The sequence below is a fragment of the Stenella coeruleoalba genome (genome assembly GCF_951394435.1).
Source record: "Stenella coeruleoalba genome assembly, chromosome: 15".
Lineage (NCBI taxonomy): Eukaryota > Metazoa > Chordata > Mammalia > Artiodactyla > Delphinidae > Stenella > Stenella coeruleoalba.
Genome location: NC_137161.1, coordinates 14,649,694 through 14,662,017, shown reverse-complemented (window position 1 = coordinate 14,662,017; position 12,324 = coordinate 14,649,694). Strand labels below are relative to the sequence as shown.

Below are 12,324 nucleotides of genomic sequence, written 5' to 3'. Positions count from 1 at the left end.
GGCGCAGAGCATCCTCCTTCCCACCACTGTCTCTGATCCTCCCTCATCCCCTACAGCAGCCCAGTGCCCCTCGAACCTCTTGCTGATACTGGGTTTTTTCTGCAGCTGGCGGCTCCTACTACATGATTTCCAGGTCTCTGGGTCCAGAGTTTGGGGGCGCTGTGGGCCTCTGCTTCTACCTGGGCACTACGTTTGCTGGGGCCATGTACATCCTGGGCACCATCGAAATCCTGCTGGTGAGAGGGGCCAAGGAGGAGGTGTGGGCCCCAGGCTGTCAGTCAGTTAACTGATGCTCCCTGGACACCTCCTGTAGGCTGGGTCACTAAGTAAGGCCAAGGGAAAATCAGACACGGTTCTGTCTGGAAAGAGTTCACAGTCTAGTTGGGGAGACAGGATACACTAATTATGTAACATGAACAGCTGTCGTTTATCAGGCACCCACTGTGCTCTCAGCAGAGTTCCAAGTGCTTTACGGTCATTAGCCTGAATCCTCATGAGGTTTAAGTATTATCATGCCCATTTTACAAATGATAAGCTCAGACAGGTGAAATGACTTGCTCAAGGTCACTCAGCTACCGAGTGGCAGAGGTGCGTTGGGAAGAGTAAAATCATGAAATAAGAAATAATAAGTCATGTCACACAGTGATTGCCTACTGTGTGCCAGGGACAGTGCTAAGCACTCTGTGAATGTTAGTGGTAGGGGGCTGATGGCTAGCGGATGGCAGAGGAGAAGAAGAGGGAGCTGAGAAAGAGATCTGTTAGAAGCAGTGACTGATGAGAAGTCAGGTCCCTGGGCAGTGTTCGAAGTGGACGGCTGCTGACTTTGGTCTCGGTTCTTCCTGCCCCTGCAGGAGGAGGTGAGGTGGGAGCTGAAGAGGGTTCCTTGGTATATAGAAAGTGGGGCTGACATTTATTTCCCAAACCCCTACTCTACCCAGGCCCCGTGGCCTTCAACGTACCATTTTATTTTATCCTCACGACCCTTGCATTAGTTAGAAGATGTCCCCATTTTATGGATGCGGAAAGCAAGGCTCAGAGAGTTTAAGGGATGTATGGAAGGGATATGAACCTGTGTCTTCCTGACCCTGAAGCCCGTGCTTGTCCACCCAACCACTCGGCTTCAGAGAACTAGAACTAACAGATGTTGCAGCTTCTGGTTTTGGGATGGAATGGAGGAGTCCAGGGGCAGGGAGGGTAGATGGGGAATAAAGGACCCCAAAAGCCAAATTATGAGAGAATAATAATAGACCTCTATGGCTTTTACAAAATCAAAGAACTATTATAAAAGCAATTCTACCCATTGCATAAAATTGGAAAAAAATCAAAGAATGTAAAAAAGGAAATACCAGTCTCCTAAGGCAAATCATCACTATCATTGGGTGCGTCCTTCTAGTATTTTGTGATATTGTATTCTGTCTTTAGAAAATATAACTCTATAGCTTTCTCTAATCATGCAAGACCCTCTTTGCAAATATCACAAGTGAAAATAACTTTTGTAAGAATATAAATATATTAATATTTAGTATAGAAATTATGGAAAATACAGATGTGCAAAAAGAATAAAGATTATTCACATTTTTACCATTCAGGGGAAACGACTGTTAACATTTTGATGTATCTACACACAGACAGACATATATACACATATGTGTGTATATAGTCACATGTAAGTACACATATATATTTACAAAAATGAGATAAGACACATTCTTTTCAAAAATTGATTGTTTTTACCTAATATAACATGGATAGCCTTTTTGAGTCAGTTCATATAAATCTATGTTGTCCTTTTTAACAGCTACATAGTCTATTCGGAAATATCATGATTTATTTACCCAATCCTCTAGGGATGAATGTCTAATTTATATCTGCCTTTCTTATTGAAATAATAAAAACAATAAATAATCATTAAGAACTATACTTGATAACAAAAGAATAGAACTTAATAATTGCTCCCAACATTTCTGCAATACAATCTTTTAATGACAGTATAATAGTCCTTGCAGGCTAGACCATGATTTCCTTAACTATTCCCCTATCATTGGATGTCATTTCCAGTCTTGTACTACTGTAAATATGCTGTGATGCGTATCTTTTCTCCAAAGTCCTGCCTGCACCTCAGGTTATTTCCTTGGGGTGATTCTTAGTTGGTTACTTAGTGGGTTACCTACTTACTTGACCTCTGCACCCCTTTCCCACAGGCTTACCTCTTCCCAGCTATGGCCATTTTCAAGGCAGAAGATGCCAGTGGGGAGGCGGCAGCCATGCTGAACAATATGCGTGTGTACGGCACCTGCGTGCTCACCTGCATGGCCACCGTGGTATTTGTGGGCGTCAAGTATGTCAACAAGTTTGCCCTTGTCTTCCTGGGTTGTGTCATCCTCTCCATCCTGGCCATCTATGCCGGGGTCATCAAATCTGCCTTTGACCCACCCAACTTCCCGTAAGTGCTACTGCCCTGAGCCTCAGGCATCCTCCCCCTCCTCCCTGGACTGGTTTCAGGGTCTTCACACTAGTGTCTGCCAACCCCCCTGCCCCCATCTCTCAGAATCAGAGTGGTTGTGGATTTACAATAAACTCCCTTGGGAGGGAAAACCTCTCCTGGTTTAAGGGAAATCTCTTTAGGATGGGATAACATTTTTTGGAGGTGTGCACAGTTTTCCTTGTGAGGGTCAAGGGCTGGCTGGTGAGGTGGACTTAGGAAGAGCCAAGTGGAACAATGTCTAAAGGGAAGACCGGTCTGTGTTAGGTAACCTTTCTTGGGTAGAGACAACCTTCTGGAATGTGACAACCTCTTAGTATTAAACACCTTCCCTATCATGGGAAAGGACATAGAAGAGAGGGTCTCGGGGCTCAGATCCCTGTTGGTTCTGCCTCTCTCCCTAGGGCACATTCCCCTACATCCCACTGCCCAGAAGAACGGCACACGGAGACTGCTGTCCACGGTGCTGAAATAGCATCGCCCGAAAGCAGTGGTTCTCTGCCGTGGCTGCATATTAGAATCACTTGGGGGGAGGGAATTCCCTGGTGGTCCAGGGATTAGGACTCCCAGGGCCTGGGGGAAAGAAAAGAATCACTTGTGGGGAGCTTTGAAAGAACACAGATCCCGGGCTCCATCCCAATTACATCAGAATCTCTGGATATGGGGCCCTGGCATCTATGTTTTTCGTGCTCCCATGGCGATTCTACTGTGAAACCAGGGCAAAGTTACGTCCCTCACCACCCTCCTCCCTTGTTTCTCTCCCTAGGATCTGCCTCCTGGGGAACCGCACACTGTCTCGCCATGGCTTTGATGTCTGTGCCAAGCTGGCTTGGGAAGGAAATGAGACAGTGACCACACGGCTCTGGGGCCTTTTCTGCTCCTCCCGATTCCTCAACGCCACCTGTGATGAGTACTTCACCCGAAACAATGTCACGGAGATCCAGGGCATTCCTGGCGCTGCCAGTGGCCTCATCAAAGGTCTGAGGGAGGGAAGAGGTCTGGTGTCCAGGGAATGCTGCAGGGATTGTGGCTTAAACAGGATTAAGGGACTCCTTGGGATTCAGTTAAATTCGATCAGTTTTAATTGAGCACCTACTCTGGGCCATGTTCTATCCTTGGGATCACGGAGAGGTAGAGATGAAAGGGAGCCTTCGCGTACCTTACCACCTAGTGGGAAAGAAAGTTATCAGCTTAACAAGTATTCGCTAAGTACCTGCTAACTGCCTAGCACTGCACTGGGCACCAGGAACACAACATAAATAAGTCACAGTTCTTGGCCTCAAGGAGTCTAATAGCAGAGGCAGAAGTAATAGCAAATAAATTAGGACATGTGTAGGTGTGCATTCAATGAACAGAGACCTCCCAAGGGAGGGAGTGGTCATGTGTATAAGGTGGTGAGACAAGGCTTCCTGGACTCATCTGAGAAGGGTTTTGAAGGACAAATAAGAGATTTTCAGTTATACAAAGGGAATAAGGGAATTACAGGCAGAAGAACAGCTTGCCTAAAAGTATGCAGACACAGAAGAGCATATTGTGTCCTTCCAACCACAGGTAATTTGGTGTGACTGGGGCATAAAGTACAAAGGAAGGAGGGGAATCAAGAAATGATGTTGGAGAGGCTGGCGTGAGCCTGACTGTGGTCAGCCCTGGAAGCCGCGTTGAAGGGTTTGGACGGTGTTCTGAGGGCAACGAGGAGCCACCAAAGGGTTCTGAGTAAAGGGATGGACTGGGTCAGCTTGTTGCTTGTGAAGGTTCACTCTGGCGCTCACGTGGATGGGCTGAAAGCAGAGAGGGGACCGAGTCAGGGAGTCTAGGAGGAGGCTGATGCTGGGTCCAGGTGAGAGCTGGTGGTTTTCTTACCTGGAGTGACGGAGTGACAGCAGTGGGAATGACACAGTGGCTCTCCACCAGGGCTGCTTTGCCCCCCAGGAGACGTGTGGCAACGTCTGGAGACATTTTGCGTTATCACAACTGAAGGCTTATTATTGGCATCCGGCGGCGGAGGCCAGGGCTGTTCTTCCACACCCTACAGCGCTACAGGACAGCCCTCCACACAAGAATTACCTGTTCTCATCACAATTATTGCTGAATTTGACATTTAGTGCAGAAGTGGAGGAACCCTGGAAAGGAGAGAAGTGGCGTATTTGAGAAATATTTAGGAGGAATAAGGGACAGGAGTTGGAGATTTTTGAAACGGAGATGGGGAAAGGGTGCAGTTGAGGGCAATGCCAAGCTCTCTGAGTTGATGGTAGTGTCATTTACCAAAATAAGGGATATAGGAAAGGAGCCATTTGGAGTGAGTAGGTGGTGAGATCAGTTTGGGACACACTGAATCAGCCTGAGATGTGTGTGTCTATGTCCCCCAGTAGACTGGACCATTTGAGGGCAAGGACTAGATCTGATTCATGTGCAAAGTCCCTGCACATGACCTGGCCCAAAGCGGGAGCTTCGGAAGTGTTGGTGGAAATAAGGCCCACGGGGAGCGAGAGGTGGTTGACCCTGACCCTTCTTTCTGCCCACCCCACCTCCTGGCCCCAGAGCTCTGGCACCCTGACGTCTGGTCTTCTCCTTGAGCATCCTGTCTCTCCCACAGAGAACCTCTGGAGCTCCTACCTGACCAAGGGGGTGATTGTGGAAAGGCGTGGGATGCCCTCGGTGGGCCTGGGAGATGGTACCCCTGTCGACATGGACCATCCCTATGTCTTCAGCGATATGACCTCCTACTTCACCCTGCTGGTTGGCATCTACTTCCCCTCGGTCACAGGTGAAGGGGAGCTCAGAAAGGGAGGACTCTGGCTGGGAGTGGATGGGTAGGGAGAGAGTCAGTCACGATGTGGGGAATTTCTGAGTCCAACAGCCCCATTACATAGGCAGGAGCCAACAGTTCAGTTCCCACTGGACAGACAGGTGAGGGAATTAAGGCCCGGAGAAGCCAAGTAACAAGTCCAAGGTCTCATAGGAGTCAGTGGACCAGGACTAGATCCCCGGCTTCCTGACTCTGAGGCTGATGTCCTTTCTTCTCAGTCTGTCTGGTCTCCTGTGGCTCCTGTCCTAGCTGCTCCTCTGTTCACAGGGATCATGGCTGGTTCTAACCGCTCTGGGGACCTGCGGGATGCCCAGAAGTCAATTCCCACTGGCACCATCCTGGCCATCGCCACCACCTCCGCGGTCTGTATCCTTCACTGCTGGGCAGGGACCACCGTGGGTGGGGAGGGCTAGACGGAGGGCTTCTGAAGCTGCCGCCTCACCTGGCTGGCTCAGGAGGGGTGGGGAGGAAGGACAGCGCCACCCTGGGGATTCTCCTTCATCCTCCGCTGCAGACATCAGCTCCGTTGTTCTGTTTGGGGCCTGCATCGAGGGGGTCGTCCTTCGGGACAAGTAAGTAAGGGGATCAGGGAGGATCCTGTTCTGGGGGGGCGGGGGGGCATGGAGGGCCGGGTTCTGGGAAACAGGCCTGGCAGGGTAGTTGAAACGTGGGCAAGGGGCCTTGTGGGAGGGAGGCCACAGGGTTTGCCTGTCAACTCACTTTCTTATAATTCACCTTTCTCTTGTCACTCCAACTCAAGAAGTATGAGTGGTGTCTGATTTCCTTTAAGATAACGATCCTTTCCTTTCCTTTTTCTTTAAAATCTACTAATTCATTTACTACTTCCTGGATGTCTATGTGTTAGCTACTGTCCAGGGTTCTGGGGGCAGGGATAAATAACAAAGATAAATAACTAATGATTTTTGTTCTGAAGGAGCTCTTTGGAGCTGGTCACCATACTTGTCAACAGACTTGAAACGCAGAGCAGTAGGGGTGGCGATAAAGCAAAGCCTGGGGGTTATGGAGGCTGCGATCCAGTCCCAGAGGGTCGGGCAAGAGGAGATGCTGTGGGAGTGCCTTATACACGCTTTCTCATCTCTCCTTCCCACTTTACGCGCTGAGTGGTAGAGACTACCTAGGAAAGTAGGAGGGGGAGGGGCACTCCAGGCAGTGGGAACAGCATGGCCAAAGTAGAGGGGACCCAGAGCCGCGTGTGCGCGCGCACGCATGTAGGTACCAGTGGCTGTAAGCATTCAGAGCTTCTGGAGCACACAGCTCTGGAGGGTGTGTGCATACACGACCAGCGGGGTGAGACAGGAGGTCCTGTCACAGAAGTCAGTTTCCGAGGCGCCATTCTGGCTTCCAGGAAGTGGGGACATGAGGCTGGAGACCTAGGCTAGGGCCAGTCCTGGACGCCTGGGTTTTGGCACCAGGAAACTGGAGCTTTACTTTATAAAAAATGGGGGAAACCCTGAAGGATTTTAAGTAGGGAGGTGACCTGGCCAAATAGGCAATTCGCATATATTACACCTATTAGCTTTTAGGGCAACTTAACCTCCATTTATCTCATTTCATTTCATCGCAGACCTCCCACAAGATTGCAAGGGATTCGGCAGGTCATTCAGGATAATCTTTCATCTGCTTCTTGAAGTCCTTTAGCAACGGCCCATCTGAGTGTACCTTTGCTTGCACACTGAAGGGACAGGGCTCTCTCTACCTACTGAGGCAGCATCTTCCATTTGAAGACAGTGTCATTGTTCGAAAATGCTTTTCTTGATCCTCACACCACATACCATCACTACACGATGAGGCCAGAACCCCCAGTTTTCAGATGGAGACACTGAGGTTCTAATAGTTTGAGACATCTGCCCAGGATGACACAGTATCACACAATTGACCTCGTACTGGAATCACTATTGGGGGGAGGGGCGAGATAAGGGCAGGCGATTAAAAGGTAGAAACTACTATGTACAAAATAAATAAGCTACAAGGATATATTGTTCAGCACATGGAATACAGCAAATATTTTATAACTATAAGTGGAGTACAACTTCTAAAAATTGTGAACCACCATGTTGTACACCTGAAACTTAAATAATCTTGAATATCAACTACACCTCAATAAAAAAAAATAGTGTCACTCTTAGTACCACGTAGCAGGCACTGTGCCAAGTATTTTACATATGCTATCTCCTTATTCGTCCCACCAATTGTATGAGATAGGTTTATAACGATCCGCACTTTACAGCTGAAGAATTTGAGGCACAGAGAGGTTGAATGTCTCGCCCAAGGTCACACAGACAGAAAGTGCCCAGGTCATCAGGGGCTTTGTCTGTCCCCTCTCCCCTGCACAGCCTAGCCTCATAGTGGACGTACAGTTGGTCCCGCAGTTTGTGCGGGAGACCTTGGAAATCCAGGTAGCGGTGCTCACCCAGCATCTCTTGTCCCTTTGCTGCTTCATTCCAGGTTTGGCGAAGCTGTGAATGGCAACCTGGTGGTGGGCACCCTGGCCTGGCCGTCCCCCTGGGTTATCGTCATCGGATCCTTCTTCTCCACCTGCGGGGCTGGGCTGCAGAGCCTCACGGGGGCTCCACGCCTGCTGCAGGCCATCTCCCGCGATGGCATAGTGCCCTTCCTGCAGGTCAGCGGCAGGGGCAGGGTGTGGGGACAGCAGTCCACCGCCTACACCAGCCAGCCAGGCCCCTGCCCAGGGCGGCTACCCAGGGAGCAGGGCCCTGCTGCTCTGTGCCGCCACTAAGAAGAACGGGTGTGCCTTTGGGCCCAACATCAGGGCCATCTCTTTGGGCAGGGTTGTCCACGCTTAGGGGAAAAATGAATGGTCCTCCTTTGGCCTCGTGATTGGGCAGGGGCTCAGGGAGGCAGCCAAAGGGCAAGTAAGAGGAGGGTGCTCTCTGTGGTACTTAAAAAAAAAAAAGATTTATGGTAAACTCAGTCACGGCTGCTTGCTGGCCCCCTGCAGCTCCTCATCCACGTGTCCCCTCCTTTTCCCCTTCAGGGATCATTTGAACTGCACTGCACTGGGGTACCAATGTCAGAGTGGGCAAGATACGGCAAAAACCTGGTATCCCCTTGGGTACATTTAAAGGATGAGAAATACAGCATCCTCTCCCTGCCTCTGCCGTACTGGTCTCCAAGACTGGAACAGAGACACAAGAAGTCCTAAGGTCTCAGCCCCCTGTGATGGTTGCTCTGTCCTCAGGTTTTCGGCCACGGCAAAGCCAACGGAGAGCCAACGTGGGCCTTGCTTCTCACCGCCTGCATCTGCGAGATTGGCATCCTCATTGCGTCCCTGGACGAGGTCGCCCCCATCCTCTCTATGTGCGTGCTGGCCTCTTGCCCTCCCCATCATCTCTGGGGGTCTCTCTACCTGGGTCCTTCAGCTGTGACCCTGGACAGCCCACCCAAACACTTTAACAGCCCCACTGTCGTAGAAACCTGTCCTTTGTTATACGGAGATTCACCCCCACATGCACCAGGGCATGTTGTAAGGGGATTTGGCCTTTGAACCTCTTCCTAAGCCGATGACTTGGCCATCTCCGCAGTTTCTTTCTCCCTTTCCTGTCTCTCCCTGTGCTTCTGACTGTCTCCCCTTGCATCTCTGTCTCTCCTGGGACCTTTCCGTGTTCTAGGTTCTTTCTGATGTGCTACATGTTTGTGAACCTGGCCTGTGCGGTACAGACGCTGCTGAGGACGCCCAACTGGCGGCCACGCTTTCGCTATTACCACTGGTGGGTGCCCGTTCCCCCTCCCTGCCCCAGAGGACCGTCCTCTCCTCTCCCCCTCACCCCAGCCCATCCCCTCCAGGTCTAAGGATCCCAAACTCCACTTTTCACAACTAGCATGAGAAAAGTCCTGGAGAAGGTCTCCTTATAATCACAAGTAATAACACAACACTGTATAAACGGTCTCAGCCAGAATCCCTCTCCTGTCAATAGTGTGCAACACCTTCCAGTCTTGACAAGGAAACCTCAGTTTCCTCAGCTGTGAAATGGGACAATAACTGCACCTACCTCATAGGCCCTTGTAAGCATTACACTGCTTGGTGCACGGAAGATGCTCCTTACGGGGGCTGGACTTCTGATCATTTTCCTTGACGGCTCCTTATCTTCACAATAGGCCTGTGGGGCAGACAGGGCAGGAATGATCATGCTTGTTCTACCAAAGGGAAACGGAGGCTCCAATAGGGAAAGGTGGCCTAAGGCCACCCAGCAAGACTATGGTACACCTGGCCCAGAACCCAGGCTGCCTGCCCCCCATCTCAGTGCTACTGCTGTGCCAGTCACCTCTTCCCTGGGGTCACATTCCTCCTGGGAGATCTTGCCTCCAACTTTCTCCAGACACTCCTGCCTCAGAACCTCCCTGGCAGGGCGGTCTGGCAGGGTCTAAGGCACTGGGACAGGGCAGGGTGGTGACTTAGGAGTTGGGTGGGGCGAGGGGAGGTGCCCTGGCTGCTCGTTCATCCAGAGGCCCCACGTCCCCGTGGTGCTCATGGAGATGACGGTGTGATTTCCCCTAGACCTGGCTGTAGCCTCCCCGGTCTTGCCCATGCCCCGCCCCATCTAACTCCTGCTGTCTGAGCCCAGGCACCAGTGACAGCCCCACCAGGGCTCAGAGGCTGGCCCTTCCTCCCCCTGTCCAGGACACTCTCGTTCCTGGGCATGAGCCTCTGCCTGGCCCTCATGTTCATCTGCTCCTGGTATTATGCCTTGGTGGCCATGCTCATTGCTGGGCTCATCTACAAGTATATCGAGTACCGTGGGTAAGCGCGGGGAAGTGGGGAGGGCTGGGCGAGATTGAGGGATGGGAGGAGGTGAGGAGGGGAGAGAGAGGGGTGATGAGTGCTCGGGGGTGGGGCGGTCGGGGAGATGAGGCAGGAAGTGGGAGAAGGTGGCACTAGAGTGGAGGGCAAAGGGGGATGGGATGGGATGGGGAGAGACGGAACAGGAGCAGAGGGAGGGGCTGAAGCTTTGAGAAATGGAGGTGGCAGGAGCGACCTCCTTTCTGAGCCTGAGATAGACGGCTCTGTGCTGGGGTGGCCACTTCGGGGTGGACGGCTCTCCCTGACTCTCCTTGGCTTTCTGCCTCTTGCGATCCCCCTTCCCGGCCCCAGGGCGGAGAAGGAGTGGGGCGATGGCATCCGAGGCCTGTCTCTCAGTGCGGCTCGCTACGCCCTGTTACGCCTAGAGGAAGGGCCCCCGCACACCAAGAACTGGAGGTCAGTGGTGGAGGCACAAGCGTGAGGGCTCAGCGGGGGGAGAGGCAGGGAGCAGGGCCCAACCCACCCCGCTTGCTTTGTTTTGGGGTTGCTGAGTGGTGTTCAGCCTTGTCTGAACCCTTCCCACCTACAACACCGAGGCTGAGCTGAGTTCCAGACATTTGTTCTCCGAAACCCCACCCGCCAGGCCAGTCTCCTGACCATCTATCCATCCATCCATTCATTCCATCATGTGTTAGAAAAAATATACGAACGTGTGATCTATGCCCTGCCCCCTTCCTGTCTCTGGGGATGTAGTGAGCTCACAGTTCCGTGGACAAGGCATGCGCACAGACAGGTAAACGCAGTATCGTGTAGCATTTGCTCTGGGAGAGGTGAATCTTCCACCTTGAGAGTTATGGGGCCTCTTAGAAATCTCTAGATGAATAACAATCTCCATTTTATTCACGTGACAGTCAGGGCCTAGAGAAGGTCTCAGGGGTCATGGAAGGCAGAACTGGACCCAGAATCTTCACCTCCTGCCTCTCAGCCCAGGGTGCTTTTTTAAAAAAAATTTATTTATTTAGTTTTGGCTGTGTTGGGTCTTCGTTTCTGTGCGAGGGCTCTCTCCAGTTGCGGCGAGTGGGGGCCACTCTTCATCGCGGTGTGCGGGCCTCTCACTGTCGCGGCCTCTCTTGCTGCGGAGCACAGGCTCCAGACGCGCAGGCTCAGTAATTGTGGCGCACGGGCCCAGTTGCTCTGCGGCATGTGGGATCCTCCCAGACCAGGGCTCGAACCCGTGTCCCCTGCATTGGCAGGCAGATTCTCAACCACTGCGCCACCAGGGAAGCCCCCCAGGGTGCTTTCTAACTAATTGCTCTGCAAGGCCAATCCCTCCTTCTTCTCCCTCAGGTTCGTTTTGCTAAGAGTAAGGCCTGGAACCCTGAACTATGCCTAGGACATCGTTGGCTTGTCCTTGCTGATGTCTACTAAACTGGGCTTCCAGAGACTGGGGCTTTGCATAATTTGTCTGTGAATCCTCAAATGCTTAGCACAGGGTCTAGCCCAGAGTAGGTGTTTAGAGAAAGCTATTAAATTGATGGTGGCTGGCTGGCTGCAGTGGCTAAATGAATAAGGAAATGAACAGATAAATCAATGGGTAGATGGCTGAATGTGTATATGTATGGGAGGGTGGTGGGGTGAATAGGTGAATGTGTGAATGGATGGCGGTAGAAGGATGTGTAGGTAAATTAACATGGATATGAGTGGATAACTGAAGGATAAAATGGGTGGGGGCGTGGATGGAAACATGGGTGAGTGAGGTAGATGGAGAGATGGATGGGTGGGTAGATGGACAGATGTGTGGGAGATGGTTGGATGTCTTGATACTCAAGGCAATGGATGGATGGATGTGTAGGTGGATGGGTGGGTGGTGGGTGTATAGGTGGACAGGAGTATGGAGGTCGTGTGGTTAGTGAACTCACCAGCGTATGGCGTACGGGTGTATGAGTTTATGGCGGTTGGGTAGGTGGTGGATGGATCATGTGACCTTGCACCCTCTTCAGGCCACAGCTGCTGGTGCTGGTGCGTGTGGACCAAGACCAGAACGTGGCACATCCACAGCTGCTCTCGCTGACCTCCCAGCTCAAGGCAGGGAAGGGCCTGACCATTGTGGGCTCTGTCCTTGAGGGCACCTTTCTGGACAACCATCCCCAGGCCCAGCGGGCGGAGGAGGTAAGTAGAGGCCCTGGTGGGGAGGGCGGAAGGATGCAGCACTCAGGAAGGCAGTCCTTGCTCCTTTCCACTTTCCCTCCTGCCACC

General features: G+C 51.7%; 1 protein-coding gene across 3 annotated transcripts in view; it reads left to right on the top strand.

Annotated features, from left to right (window-relative positions):
* SLC12A5 (solute carrier family 12 member 5) overlaps positions 1-12,324 on the top strand; it is a gene marked incomplete at its 5' end in the record, with an annotated part of 35,843 nt that overhangs the window by 15,798 nt on the left and 7,721 nt on the right. For all 3 annotated transcript variants that reach the window (XM_079945254.1, XM_079945255.1, XM_079945256.1), the window contains 12 exons: positions 106-236; positions 2,202-2,443; positions 3,249-3,460; positions 5,076-5,246; positions 5,556-5,654; positions 5,803-5,860; positions 7,755-7,929; positions 8,509-8,627; positions 8,939-9,037; positions 9,949-10,068; positions 10,420-10,524; positions 12,069-12,237. In XM_079945254.1, the coding sequence (XP_079801380.1) occupies positions 106-236; positions 2,202-2,443; positions 3,249-3,460; positions 5,076-5,246; positions 5,556-5,654; positions 5,803-5,860; positions 7,755-7,929; positions 8,509-8,627; positions 8,939-9,037; positions 9,949-10,068; positions 10,420-10,524; positions 12,069-12,237 (1,700 nt within the window). The remainder of the gene's footprint in view (positions 1-105; positions 237-2,201; positions 2,444-3,248; positions 3,461-5,075; positions 5,247-5,555; positions 5,655-5,802; positions 5,861-7,754; positions 7,930-8,508; positions 8,628-8,938; positions 9,038-9,948; positions 10,069-10,419; positions 10,525-12,068; positions 12,238-12,324) is intronic.